Source organism: Penicillium expansum, assembly GCF_000769745.1.
Source record: "Penicillium expansum strain MD-8 chromosome Unknown contig203, whole genome shotgun sequence".
Taxonomy (NCBI): Eukaryota; Fungi; Ascomycota; class Eurotiomycetes; order Eurotiales; family Aspergillaceae; genus Penicillium; species Penicillium expansum.
The window spans coordinates 174986-189151 of record NW_015971479.1 but is presented as its reverse complement, the minus strand read 5'-3'; the positions used below and the strand labels follow the sequence as shown (position 1 = coordinate 189151).

The 14166-nt window shown below is 46.8% G+C and overlaps 5 protein-coding genes across 5 annotated transcripts; 3 read left to right on the top strand and 2 right to left on the bottom strand.

Annotated features, from left to right (window-relative positions):
- Positions 1-1588: 1588 nt before the first annotated feature.
- Positions 1589-2311, top strand: PEX2_063660 (GNAT family N-acetyltransferase; the record flags this gene model as incomplete). The annotated part of the gene is made up of 1 exon (XM_016743637.1): positions 1589-2311. One exon carries the CDS (start codon positions 1589-1591, stop codon positions 2309-2311), a length of 723 nt encoding a protein of 240 aa, XP_016593879.1.
- A 496-nt stretch (positions 2312-2807) lies between these two features.
- On the top strand, positions 2808-4247 carry PEX2_063650 (Flavin monooxygenase FMO; the record flags this gene model as incomplete). Its single annotated transcript, XM_016743636.1, has 1 exon — positions 2808-4247. The coding sequence occupies one exon, from the start codon at positions 2808-2810 to the stop codon at positions 4245-4247; it is 1440 nt and encodes a 479-aa protein (XP_016593878.1).
- A 2219-nt stretch (positions 4248-6466) lies between these two features.
- PEX2_063640 (Con-6 family protein) lies at positions 6467-6868 on the bottom strand (the record flags this gene model as incomplete). The annotated part of the gene is made up of 3 exons (XM_016743635.1): positions 6467-6551; positions 6605-6757; positions 6825-6868. 3 exons carry the CDS (start codon positions 6866-6868, stop codon positions 6467-6469), a joined length of 282 nt encoding a protein of 93 aa, XP_016593877.1.
- Positions 6869-8510: 1642 nt separating this feature from the next.
- PEX2_063630 (uncharacterized protein) lies at positions 8511-9179 on the top strand (the record flags this gene model as incomplete). The annotated part of the gene is made up of 3 exons (XM_016743634.1): positions 8511-8727; positions 8806-9034; positions 9092-9179. The coding sequence occupies 3 exons, from the start codon at positions 8511-8513 to the stop codon at positions 9177-9179; spliced, it is 534 nt and encodes a 177-aa protein (XP_016593876.1).
- A 724-nt stretch (positions 9180-9903) lies between these two features.
- On the bottom strand, positions 9904-11594 carry PEX2_063620 (sugar porter family MFS transporter; the record flags this gene model as incomplete). Its single annotated transcript, XM_016743633.1, has 2 exons — positions 9904-11434; positions 11500-11594. 2 exons carry the CDS (start codon positions 11592-11594, stop codon positions 9904-9906), a joined length of 1626 nt encoding a protein of 541 aa, XP_016593875.1.
- Between the last annotated feature and the right edge of the window lie 2572 nt (positions 11595-14166).

Here is a 14166-nt window from a genome sequence, read left to right as displayed (position 1 = left end):
AAGGCATGCCTAGATAAACACGTTCTATACCAAGGTCGTACCGATCGATTTCTTGTGCCGACACTTCATGCGTTGCTCGTATGGCTCCCCCAAGCTGGGCGGGGGAAAATCGCCCGGGGTATTCTTTCAGATCAGTCGACAACAGACGAAGGTGTATACAGAGTATACGATCAAATACGGACTGCGCTCCTTCTACCAAGTAAGTATACAAGGTTAATTTAACTAAATTCCTAATAAAGACTTGACTAATCTATATATCGCGATTTAGTGAAGGCGCTAGGTACTAAATCACATCCTGTTTCTTCCCCAATTTCCCGTCGGCAAGAGGACGCACAAACAATCAGTGGCCGAGCAAGTACACCCGTTGGTCGTTCTAATCGGTTTATAGATGTCTGTTTCAGACGGGATGATTCACGTTGTGTTGTCTGGGTACCTCGCTTTAAACAAATGGGAAGAAAGAGGCCACCCCCAAGAAGAGGTTCCTATAGACCTCGGAGGGTACACATTATACTATTTCATTCAGCAAATTTAAAAGCAAGGTATTTTCACTATCATATAATATGGAATATGAGACTAAATGGCTAAAAAACAGCTAGCACCCCGGTCAACCGAGTCATCTCCCGTTGCAAAGAGAAATAAACAGGCAGCCCTCCAATCGACTCAGTCCTTTCCTACAGTGAAGGAAAAGAACCTTACCGGTAACGATACTGGCGTGTGCTGGGATGCCCTCTACACTTGCTTTCCCGCATCAAGGGAAATCATTAAAGGCTCCACTGTCGACGAATCTTCCAATGGGTTTCTGCTCGCGCCCTCTCTTCATTCCCTATTCGGAAAATTCCTTCTAGGCTTTAAGCCAATTTTGAGTACAAAGACACAATAACTGATGGACCCAGCTAATATAAAGTGTATCTTAAGTTATATGACAATTTCCTATACGAGATCGTGGTTTATAAGTCCCCTGGAATATCCCATGATGTATAATGTATGTTGATACTGTCTTTGTTTCAATATTTGATACATATGACACTGTTTGAGTTTCAAAACCACTCCGCCTACATCAAACTTTTACAAGTAACGAAGGAACAAATAGGGTAACCATATGAGATATAATACTGACAGACCGAAACCCCGTAGAATTTCGTAGAGGTAGATGGTGACCTTCCGAAGCTGCCACCAGTCCGAGATAGACCGGATGCTCCTATCCCGGAAGGACCCATAGTGGTGTCGCGCTGTACAGCCAACTATAGCCGAGATCGACTGGATTCGAGAGTGGACTTAGAGATGTGGTTAAAAGTGGTCGGTTCTCGTTAGGGAAAAGGACCCTGGAGCTTGCTGTTCCTCAGTCTAATTGCGGAGACTAATGTGGAGATCAGAGACCTTTTTCCTGGTCTCTTTTTTCATCCGGAATCCACCAGCCTCGCAATTAACACATTGGGGAGAATCACACAACCAGGAGTATCAAATGAACACACGTGACCTACGAAGAAAAATCAACAATTTCATTTCGTTTTCTTTCCTCCCCCACAAATATACAGTCTAGACCTTGTTATTTTACTGGATTTGCCTCTGGAGCCTGATCTTCTGCAAAATGGGTTCGGACAATGGAGACTTTGTTGAACAATTCGTGATTCTCACGCCTCGATTGATTATTGTTCCCACCCCAATAGCAGTCTCCTTCAACTCATACCGGGCGCTTTATTCCGAGCTACATGCAAATGTGGATTTCTGTGAGATGGGTTTCGGGCATCACTTTCCAGCCAGGGTATGGAGCGATGAGGAGACGCGTGAGATGATACAGACGCGTGATATTGAACGTTGTTGGCAAAAGCGCGGTTTGGGTGATTTTGCTGTGGGGTTGCGTGGGCCATCCACATTAGAGTCCGACAATCAATCCACACAAAATGATCATTTCACCACACTCAAAGGCGATGACTATGTACGGGTTGCGGGCCTCAATAATATCCACCTCGCTTCCTCCGAATGGGTGGGCTATGCAGGCCTCCGTGATGCCACAACAACTTCGATGCCGTCAAGAGAACCCGGAGATGCTGCGCTACCATCATGGGTCGAAATGATTGAGCTGCGCTACGGTGTATCGCCAAAATACTGGGGGCAAGGAATTACGCAGGAAGCGTCGAAGGCCATTATGCAGTGGTCTGTGGAAGAAAGAGGGGTCAAAAGATTCATCGCGGAGACGGAGAGAGATAACAGCAGAAGCGCAAAGGTGTTGCAAAAGATTGGATTTACACTGAGTGACTCGAACTATTGGAAAGAGCCGAGTGAATTGGAATGGGAGTGTGCTGCCAAATGAATCTTGAGGTACCTCTTACACCTTGAAGTCTTCAAATTCTGTGCCGCTTCCCCTGAATATTCGCAATACAGCCCCGCCGTCGTTTACCAATCTGCCTTGGTGTGAATTTCGTCCGACGTTGAATGTATATATTTACGCACCAAAAGATACCCATATCACCAGGATGGCGGATGTTAATTGGGTCAAAAATATAACCATCTCAACCTCAAATTGCGTCAATGCCAGCCTAAATACATCTTGCAGGTTATTCCCAATGAAAAGTCGCATTCTAGCTGTTGTCAAGCAATACTGACCCATCACGTCCTTAGGTGCAATTCCGCCAAGGTGGAGTATTTTGACATCATCGCTTACTTTAGTATACCACCGCTTAATTGATAAGAATACAGTTGAGATTTAAAAGATGCTCGTATCCTATTGATGATATTTCTCAGACAGAAAGATAGTTTTCAAACTTATTCTTAACTTTCAAAAACCCTCCTCGAGACGATTCCTCGTCATGGCGCCCCGATATCAAAGCGTTGCTGTCATCGGTGCTGGTCCATCTGGCATTTCTGCCGTCAAAGCCTTGCAAGAAGAAAATACTTTCCAAAACATACGTCTATTTGAGCGACGAGGTCACATTGGAGGGATCTGGCAATACGATGAGATTCCCGATCTGTTTCCATCCCAAGAGTCCTCCTCCAGTGAACAAGATCTCGAAATCCCAAGTCGCCTTCCGCTGCTCAAGTCTCCTTCTCCAGAAGACGTAACGTCTCGCACAGGCATCTACGATGGTCTTGACAGTAATGTCGGCGCCAAGGTCATGGCTTTCACGCACACTCCCTTTCCCGAGATAAATTCGGCATCGTCAAGTAGACACTTAGGGAAGTCCAATCCAACCCGGCCATTTCGGGTGGTGAGAAAGTACTTGGAAGATATATTCCAAGACTACCTTCATCTTGCCTCGCTCAATACAACAGTCGAAAAGGTTGAAAAGCGGGACGGGAAATGGACTTTAGCACTTCGTCAGTCCGGCCACGGGGATGGCAACACTCCCAAGGACTATTGGTGGGAAGAGCAATTCGATGCTGTGATTGTTGCATCGGGGCATTACAGCGTGCCTTTTGTTCCATTTGTCAAAGGGCTAAGTGCTGCCTTTGCGCGCCATCCGACCATATTTGAGCATTCAAAGGCGTTCCGAAGGGCAGATGATTATGTGGATAAGCGTGTGGTGGTCGTTGGAGGCAGTGTCTCCGCAGCAGATCTTGTCGCAGATTTACATGCCATTGTGAAAGGTCCTCTCGAGCTATCCCAGAGAGGGAAGAACGAGGCGCTGCAATCCGCGTGGGATCTACCTAATGTCAACGCTAGGCCAACAATCAAAGAGATTCAAGCAACAGAAGAAGGCATAAACGTCGTGTTTTCCGACAACAGCCTTTTGGAGGGCGTGGACAAGATCATCTTCGCCACTGGGTACAAGTTGTCCTATCCATTCCTGGTGCCGAACCCCGTGACTCCCAACAACCGGGTAGCAGGGTTTTACCAGCACATTTTCAAGATTGGGGATCCATCTTTGGCTCTCGTCGGCCAGGTTCGTGCTGCGATCAGCTTCCGGGCTTATGAATACCAGGCCGTTGCCGTTGCCCGATATTTCGCCGGAAGAAATGCGGCGTCCTTGCCAACGCCACAAGAGCAGGATCTATGGGAGGTCCAAAGACTTCAGTACAAAGGCCATACTGCCCTGTTCCACGAAATAAAGCCTGACTTTAAGGAATATTTTGATTTCTTAACAGAATTGGCTGGGCCCCCAGCACCGGGAACGGGTGGTTACTCACTCCCTCCTTGGGAAGATCGATGGGCAGAACAAGGATTCGAGATTCTTCAGCGAAAGGACAAGTACTGGAAGTCACTACGAAGAGCGGCGGATGGATTAGGGGCAGTAACGGCTAAACTTTGAAGTGAACCTCATTTACCGTACACAGGAAGGGAAATGTATATATTGCAGCCTCAGGTCGCCCAGCGTGACAAGACCGAAGCTCTATTGGACATCATAGAAAGATCATGTGTATGCGTCGGATTTCAGCCCGCGCGAGCTGGCCTCCACTTTCCGTTTTAATGCTTACCCCTAGCTGCGCCTTAATCATTAGAAAGGTCCGCAGCAACTTACAATCACTAGAAGCCTCCGCCTAAGCAGAGGGCAGGAAAGGGAAACGGCCAATGCAGGAAGCCATTTGATAACCTATCACTATATGCCTGTTCAGAGGAGTATTGTTCCACGAGCCAAAGATAATTTCGCAGCCTTCTGTTTATTTCTATTTGGCTCTTGCACTGAGAGGTTCAGGCCCAATTACATGCCCGTCGCTCCGAGATCAAATATTGCACCTACGTGACGTCAATAGTCACATTTCGTAGGTTTCACGAGTCAGCGTCAAATTATCAAGTCATAACGTCAAGTCAACCTAACCAGGGGCCTTGTTGGACCTCTTCTTGCTGCAAAGGTCGAACAGCAAAAGTCTACCACTTTCAAAGTATACTTGCTTGCGGCACAGTACTAGCACGCAATGAGATATAAAAGGGCTTGATCATTAAACAGTGTGCTTTAAGGGGCCCAAACCCCTTAATCGAGACCACAGCTTAGGTCCTTTGTGACATATTCCCCGCCTTCCACTTATTCAGGTTCGTATAATATGTGGACATATCTGAGAGGTCGACCAAATTGACACTGGTAATGGTCGGGGATGGTGATATTGGCAAATCAGCGCTAGCTGTGCGGGTTTGTCACTCTCCTCTCTTAAAGCACAAAGGCTCATTTTAACCGAAGGCGTTTCTAGTTTTGTTTGGATCAGTTTGCCGAGGAGGGCCTTGAACCAACACTTGATGACTCCTATCGGACAGGAATAGTTGTTGATGGCTGCCATTGTGCCCTCGAGATCGTGGACACTGCAGGGCGAGAAGAATACGCCGCGCTTCACGACCAGTATATCAGCGACGGAGATGCCTTCATTATTGCATACAGCGTTACTTCAAGAACGTCATTTTCTCATATACGGGCGTACTACAATCACATCAAGGACATCAAAGAGGAGATGAGGGTCAATATGATTATAAAATGGTCTCCTTCACAGCATCCGTTGAATTCGCCCGTCATTTTGGTCGGTACCAAAAATGACTTAAAAGCCCAGCGTGAAGTATCAGTTGAAGAAGGCCGAATGCTTGCAAAGTCACTGAACTGTTTGTTCATTGAAACATCTGCAAAATACGACGCAGATGTAGGGAAGATGTTCCATGATGTTGTGAGATGTTTTCGACGGCAAAATCCTCCTAGTGGTCTCGAAACACCAGCCTCTTCCCGATCAAGGAAAGCCCTGGGGAGATTGTTGGGACCAAGGCAACGAAACAATTATAATGGGCTACGATGCGTCTTTATGTAATTATTTTAATCGCGTGATATATAATGGGGCATTGGCCTGCTTTTGACATGTCAAGTATCGTTAGAACAAGCCCAGTCATATATTCTCATATAACGCGGTCGACAGTAATTCCCGGATTCTGGGCTCTGGGGCAAGTACGCATATTGGTTGTTTATGTGGGCTGTGGCTACATGAACCCTTTTTTCTAGGACTTCTAGAGTGTTAGGTAGCTTCGTCTCCCTTTCGACTCTAGGGGGTAGGCAGTGAAGGTTGTTGTCGTGTGGTGTGAAAGTGAAGTCGTAGATAATTGTTAGAATTAAGGGTACCCGAGAATTTGAGTCACGGTAGAGATGGTGATAATGTCCGATAATAGTAATGATCTTCTGGAACAATATCCCTAGGTCAGGATAGAGCTCTCACTGCAAAAAGCTTATCCTAGATGATGTAGAGGACGGAATCAATGGTATCAATAACTTGATATAACGAATTTGATCGCTTCTATAAAAACCGGCGACATAGAGGATATATGAGAGAAACAGAAATGTAATCCCTGTGGCATGTAAATTGGGAGTTTTCGGGCATATCTAGCATACGAGATCATGAACCAATACAGTTGTCTATTGAAAGCCTTTGAACCGAGAGATACAGAAAAGGTAGGTTGTGCGTCTGATACTATGTGTTCAGTTATGTGTCTATTGGGAGATATCAACAAGTGACGCGCTCATATACTTTCATAAAAGTATATAGCAAGTAACCACACAGGTGTCTACTCCTCCGGGGCATCTCTCTGCTCCATCTTGTCAGCAGCTCTCTGCTTCCCACCTCCTGTCACGTTAGGATTCTTTTGTGCGCTACATAGGTCAATCAGTAGATGTTAAACAGTTTCCCTCAAGGCCATACTCACGCTTTAAGCCCAGCTGAGACCCTCGTTGGGTCTTTGTTTTGATCGCCTCTTGCCTTATGTAATTCCTTGCGAGGCTGATCACCACCGAGCTCATCAAGCATAGCTTGTGAATGCTGCTTTGCATCTGCTGAAACGTTCGGGTTGTGCAGCGAGCTGTAAACGATAGCCTTAGGCCTTAGATACGCTCCTGAATATCTATGGTCCGGAATGCAATACTTACGCCTTGTACCCACGCATCTCATTGAGTCTTTCTTCTGTCGGCATATTGGTCGATGTGGGTGATCGTTTCAGGTGAGTGATCGTGATCGTTTAACGAAGTCAAGGCCTGCCTTTGATGGATACTCCTTCTACTTAAATGCCTTACAATCACAAGCTGGTCGTCATATATCATTTCTCCGTCACTGAATCCTGCGATGATTTGTTCGCCGTTATGATATAATTATGATGTCTTATGAGCGCATGAGCTCTCGCAATGAAACCATTCCATCATACAGCCGTAACGTTAGGGCAAAACCATGTGCTAATTTCCAAGTTGGAATCAATCGTTTTTTTACCAAAGATAAAAGTTGGATCAGCTAGCTTGAAGGAAACTAAAAGACCCTCAATTACAAACTGTCCACGGGAGGACGTTCTGTGTGGAGACTGGGGCGATGCGTACTAAGTAAGCACCTGTGGACGACCAGAGTGCTGTCTGAGCATCACTAGTTAAGTCAATATCATTCGATTGCTTGCTAAGTCCAATTAAATGGTTAGGTGGTTACTGAGAAATCCCCCTGTGCTTTGAGATAGTGAGCAGGACCCTGAGCACCTTCATAAAGCGACGTCATCCCGATTAGGGAATTCGCATCCGCGGCCTAAAATCCGGGAAGTACTGCTACATATGTAGCCTTTTTGAGTCGACTCTTTTTTTCGCTGATTCCTATTTCGAAATATTCCTCTTCCCTGTTTCCCACCGTGAGTACAATGCAACTTCTTTCAGATCATCTTTTGACACAACTATCTATATCTTTGTAATTATTCTCAAAATTTCACGACCTAGCAATGAGACAGTAAGCCTTTGCCATCATTATCGTTATCTTATCCCTCATTGTGCTTCTCCACAATTTAGGTGGTGCGCTAACTTAGCTCAGCCGGGCAATCCTGTATTGGTTGTACCTGCCAAGCGTCACTACCGGATTTACCTACTCTTGGCTACCAAAATACAAAGTTTTTATACATGTAAGTCCCGCCATCAGTTTAGCAAGAGAGCACATATATCTAATCTTCTAGTACAACTTACTATGTCTCTTTACCTTATGTGTTTGATACCCCTTTTTTGAGTTAAGGTACTCTACTCTACGTATGGACCAAAAGTACAATCAGTGGGAAGAAAACAAAACCTTTGGAAACCCCCCTGTTCCCGTGCTCAAGCCGACAAAAACCAAAACCGGATGTCGACGGATATGCTAGATGTATGTATATTTAACCATTTCCTTAGTTTGGAATGTTGCTTTGCAGACTTCAAAGGAAACTGGGGGCGGGAGGCGGGGGTGGGCGGATTGCGATGCCCATTGTGGTATGATGTTGCTTATTTTTTTTTTGAGCTGAATGCTGAACCAAATATAGAAAATAGGAGTTTCCACTTGCAGTCAGTAAGAGAAGCACTATTAGTTCGATGCTACTCTGACTGTCCTAGTATTGGCTCAAATCTAGGGCCATGCGGGCTCATTTACCCCATAAGACCTAGCTCCAACCATCGGCCAATCGCAACCCGGGAACCTTTCATGGGCTGTTGATCACGAAAATGGTTGGACAAGTGCTGGTATTATAGCGTGGGATTAGATTATCTCATATATAAAGTTGTTACTCCCATGGTTACTGTGAGATAAACACCCCTCTTTCTACCATTCCCAAGCAATCCGATATCATGCTCGGACTTTTGCCTGTCGGCCTACTGGCCATTGCTTCTTTGGCAGCAGCGCGCGATCCCACAGTCTACCTCATCCGACACGGAGAGAAACCCAGTGATGGAGGAAATGGATTGAACGCACAAGGACTCGAACGTGCACAATGCCTTCGCGAAGTTTTCGGCAAGAATTCCCAGTATAACATCACTCACATTATGGCGGAAACGCCTAAGAGCAGTATGATCACCCCCTGCCCCTGTGCGGCTTCGGTGTGCAGTATTCTAGACTAGTCCAAGGCTAACGTGAACGGGATAGATGGCAAACGTGCCCGTCCCTACGACACCGTTGAGCCGCTGGCCAAAGATCTTGGCCTCACTGTTGACACGTCTTGCGGTCGGGATGACCCGGAATGTGTCAATGATGTGGTTAAGGGATATGATGGAAAAGGCTTGGCCAACATACTGATTTGCTGGGAGCATGATGCATTGACGGAGATTGCCGAGGCACTGGGAGTCAATGATGCACCAGATTATCCAGACAATAGGTCAGTCTTCAATCCTCGTGTCATAGGTGTCGCTCGACTTCTCTAACATTCACACAGTTTCGACATCATTTGGACCCTCCCAGGCCCTTACACAAAGATAACCTCCAAGACTAGCGAGAATTGCCCCGGTTTGGATGACAATTAGTAAATGCCGAGATAAACCATGGAAAGTCCACAGCGGGACTGGGTACTTCTAGGTACCAGCTCATGCTCAACTCGGCTCTTTTTTTGTCACATCTTTTTTTTTACAAGTCACGTGTCGTTATCAATTTATTGTGAATATGCAACTTAGAAGACACTGTAACTTTGATATTACCGATCTGATTTTGAATATCCCAAGACAGTGAATTAAATTCATTCGTGGTGCAAAGAACAATCTACAGAAATTAAGAATGACCTCATCGCCTCCCAAGGTCCCTTTTTGACCTCGGCGTTATTTATATCCGTCATGTCGACCCCTGAATACGAAGCTATAGCTAGCTCATTACAATCACTTATCCTTCATTAATTACATTCTACGAGGCAGACGATAGAGATCTTGTCGGTTTAACAACACTTGCGACCGAAAGTTGGAAAAAGGAGGCTGATTACTGGTGAGACTCGGGCTAATATTCGTGGTCGAATTTCTTGGTCTATACAAATTACAATTTGAACACAAGGCAAAGCAAAATGGATTTGGATCCCATTGGTATTTAGTAGTAAAGTCATAATTAGAATACTGTGGAGGTGATAGCCTAAGAGCCTAGAGAGATAAGAAGCTACCCATCTTATTGGAAAAGCGTGGGTTCGTATAAGTAATGGAAAAGGCGCATTTGATGGCAAAGCACTGGCTTGGGCACGAGATGTACCATGTTATGGAAGCCGGGTACCTATTCAACTTGCGAAACGGTGGTCTCTTTCTCACTGGACTTCGGAGCTTCGACAGTTCCTTCCTCTGCGCGAAGATCGGCTAACTTGTCTGACTGAATCGCTCCCTGCTCCAGCCTGCGAACATGCTGGTATTGCACAGTGGTCTTCCAGGGCGTAAGACCTGGGGTGGTAAACATGGTTTCGACCTCCTCTAGGGTTTTGCCAGCCGTTTCAGGGAAGGCGAAGAAGACATGAACAGTCATTGCAAAGCAAAAGACTCCAAAGACCACATAAACCTTCCATTTGATGTTTTCAAAAGCGGGAGGGACAAAGTAGGATAGGGCAAAGTTGAAGATCCAGTTTGACGACGTGGAAAGCGCGACAGCCTTGCCACGTAGGCGGAGGGGATAGAGCTCAGGTGGGTAGATCCAACTGACAGGACCCCAAGTTGGTGCGTAACTGGCGACGAAAAGATAAGTGCAAGCGATAACTCCTTTGGCGGCCCTGGGGGCATCAGAGAGATCCCAGGACTGCTCGGGGGTATGGTTGAGACCACCCGGTGGAGCTGGCTTGCCATACGATGCCATAATACCAGCATTGGCAAACATGAACACCATCATCAGAGTAGAACCAACCAAAAGCGGAGTACGACGGCCCCAACGATCAATGAAGAGCAAGGCTAGGACAGTCATCACCACGTTGATAACGTACTGAATCGAGGATGCAACAAGGTTCGAGTTTCCAGTGAGCCCGGCCATACCGAACACGTAGGTAATGTAAAGCATCATGACGTTCATACCAGTGAGCTGCGACCAAATCTGGGTGAACATACCGAGGTGCGTTCGGTAGAGCATAGGGCCCTTGAAAAGGTCGAGGTATGAGGCATCCTTGTTGTTGCGCTCAAACTCGACCATATCACGGATCTCTTGTAGCTCAGCCTGCACGAAGGGCGCATGTCGGTCCCCTTTGGCATGGACCGAAGCCAAAACCTCGTGGGCCTCGTCCCAACGATCCTTCTTGGCCAACCAACGTGGACTCTCCGGCAATAAGAAGACAAAGCCAAAGAGCAGGGCGGCGGGAACCATCTGCAAGCCCCATGGAGTGCGCCAGGCAGCGGTACCTTTAAGGAAGCTACACCCATATGAGACGTAGAACATGATCAAGATACCCCATGTAATCGCCCACTGTTGTGCTCCCACGACCTGGCCACGCTTACTGGGCTGGGCTAGCTCGGCGACGTAGACGGGGACTTGGGCGCTGAGGATACCGACAGAAACGCCGTTGATGAAGCGGCCAACAACAAGCTGGGCTATTCCGAAAGACGAACACACGATGGCGCTACCGATGCACCAAATCACCGAGCCAGACTGGATGGCCCCACGGCGACCCAGATAGTCAGTCACAAAACCAGAAGCTAGAGCACCAACCCAGGAACCACCAGGCATAGCTGCTGAGATACCGCCCTGATTGGACGAGGTAGGGCCGCCACATAGACCTTCATCGTTGGTGCCAGTTTGGTTAAAGAAGCACTTGTACTGCTGGGTGCCGAGGCTGCGAAAGATAGTCAGTGAACATCATTTCTCACCTTGATCTCGTCAGGGGATGAGAAGTCTTACATGGCGGACATGGAAGCGATATCAAAACCGAATAGTGCACCGCCAATGACGGCCACCGTGGTGATGACATAGATATTAGTTATCTTGTACCCCATGACGAAGTTCCGTAAGGGAGTAAGATGAAAGATGGAAGAAAAAAGAAAAGAGAAAGGAAGGGACGAGGAGCAAGGGCGAGGGATTTTAAAGATACAAAGAAGGAAAATACCAAACCATTAAAACATTAAAACATTAAAACAATAAAACAACAAAACGCCCAAACGGGAAAGGCCAAACCCAAAAGTCAGAAAGGGAAAACGCGGAGGTGTGGAGATGCGGGGGAAAGGCGTATCTGGGTTCCCCGGAATACCTGCATTATAGGTGCATTGCTACTACAAATTGATGTACAAATTAGTACGGAGTACTCCATACGAAATATCCAAGGACTAAAGCAGACACTAAGAGAACCCAGCTTTTCCACTTCAATATGTCAAACCCTGTCCAAGCTGAACCTGGAAGCTACCAAGTCGCCAAGTCACCAATCATCGGCTGAATATCAAATTGGTTTGTGGTCAGATGCCGTTTAGCCCCTTAGTGTATGTAACTTCATGTGTCGCCTCAAGCCACATGGTATCATCGCATGTCGGACATTTTCCTATTTTGTTCAAGGGTCTTGGGGAATGAACAACCATAGGTAGTTTCCCCTCCTTTGTCGACGAAAGAGAAAAGGACAAATTCAAAACTAACTTTGCACCATAAGACACCAAGAACCAAGCATCATTCCAACGAGAGCCGACATCCGCTCCGTGTTGAAGTCGAAGTTGTCATCTTGGCTCACGAAAGGCTTGAATTAGGGCGCCGTCGCGAGACTGATGGCGGTCAGTTCTCCTTGGCAACACGCCTCTCCCGTTATGATTCGGTAACACGGCCCAGCCCACAGCCATGAGACAACGCCCTCGGAGCCTGTTTGCCCGAGCAGGAAATACTCGTGTCGATGGTACGACCCGACTAACATGCAGCGTTTGCACGACACTCTGGGAGCAAATTACAATGCTAACCGACTGGTGTACCACCCCTGAGCAATTTCTACCAGGGGCTCTTCCGAGTTGAATCTCCATTCCAACCTCCCAGGTGGCCCCATAGCTAGTATCTTGGCACACATGTGAAGCGCCACATTGCGGTTGGGGCTGGAGGATTGAGTGCGCACCATGCGAAACCGCAAATTAAGGCGCCAAGTGGGCCATCAAGGCTACGCTTACCGGGTTTAAACATACCACACCAGAGTTTCGGTCTCGGGGCAAAGACAGGAAACAAAGGGACGGTTTGCTACTTCGATTGCTGACCACCAATATGAAATCATTTAGAACTCGATGTCTTCATCCTACCACGGCTGTCAACGACGCAAGAAGAGCCCCTTCGAAGAAAAATCGAGAACAATGCATCACTTTGTCTCTGCGTCTTACTAGGCGAACAGAACAATACATCAGAATTCCTAGCATCTCTGGTCTAACAAGATAACGTGTGCAGTTTCCCTGCCGAGTCGAACCGATTAAATAAAACCAACGGTTTGAGGTGTATGTTTTTTTTAGTGTTATCTCCCGCCCTACGCCCCTTTCAACAGATCCTGGCTCCCTTACTAGCCGGTACTAAAATGTGATCTACCATATTTGCAATTTGAAATGTTGCTCCGAGGCTGAGAATCCATGCATTCGAGATAGAACAATCGGGCCGATAGAATGTCTTTAACCTACCGGTTGAAATTGCCCCTGGAATTTGCTAGCTTTATTGTTGCCCGTGCCCCAAGCCTAGCAGATAATTGACGCCACTATGCCTGTGGTACTTCTCTAGCTCCATCTTTGCTGTTGCTTCTTTTGCCCTGGAAGACCCGGCTACTCGCATTCGCAATCCTTTATCGAGAGACTACGGAGTGATAAGCGCAGACCTGACCCGAAGTAATCAATGCCTCTGGGGCGCTCCAGACTTCGCGAGCTTTGGAAGGTTACGCTTTGACGATCACACTGAGAGCGGCACATTTATTCCATGTAAGGGTTACGGTTCCTTGTCCAGTAAGACCAGTGTTGTGCGCAGTGAACATAGATACTCCGGAGCGAACAGCGGCAGAACAAACATACTTGAAGCTGTCAAGCAGTAGGTACTTCGTATAGACTAAGCCGCCGAGGTGAGGTCATGCTAATTGCTAGCTCAATATTGGCGCACGGACAACAATGCCTCAATTATGCACGGGCCTTGGTAGTTGAACTGACCTTCGTCATTATCTACAGGCTCACCCTCCTCGTAGGTGGTTTTCGGCTTTCGGTGTTACAGTGCACAAGTTGGACCTTCGTTTAAGCGTTTCGGCAATTCAGATTACAGAAGGTTGTTGTGCCCTTTCTTAATGAGTGCCTTTTGTAGTGGGATTAACAAACCATTTCACAAAGTCGAGCGTACTTTTCTTTTAATCTATTGTCAACAACGGCGTTTCGACGAATCAAGTTCTTATTTTTTTTGGTCAGTTCTGTGTCTCATGTCCTGGGTGTGTTCAAAGGTTGATAGTAGCTTCTTACATATCTGGTAACAGTATCCATGAGACCAATCATTTGATGATCCTGGGCATTTGATGTAACCTTGAAAACCACGCCTGCTTACTCCATGGTTGGATATTTCTTGTGCAGATCCCAACGAATTAATATG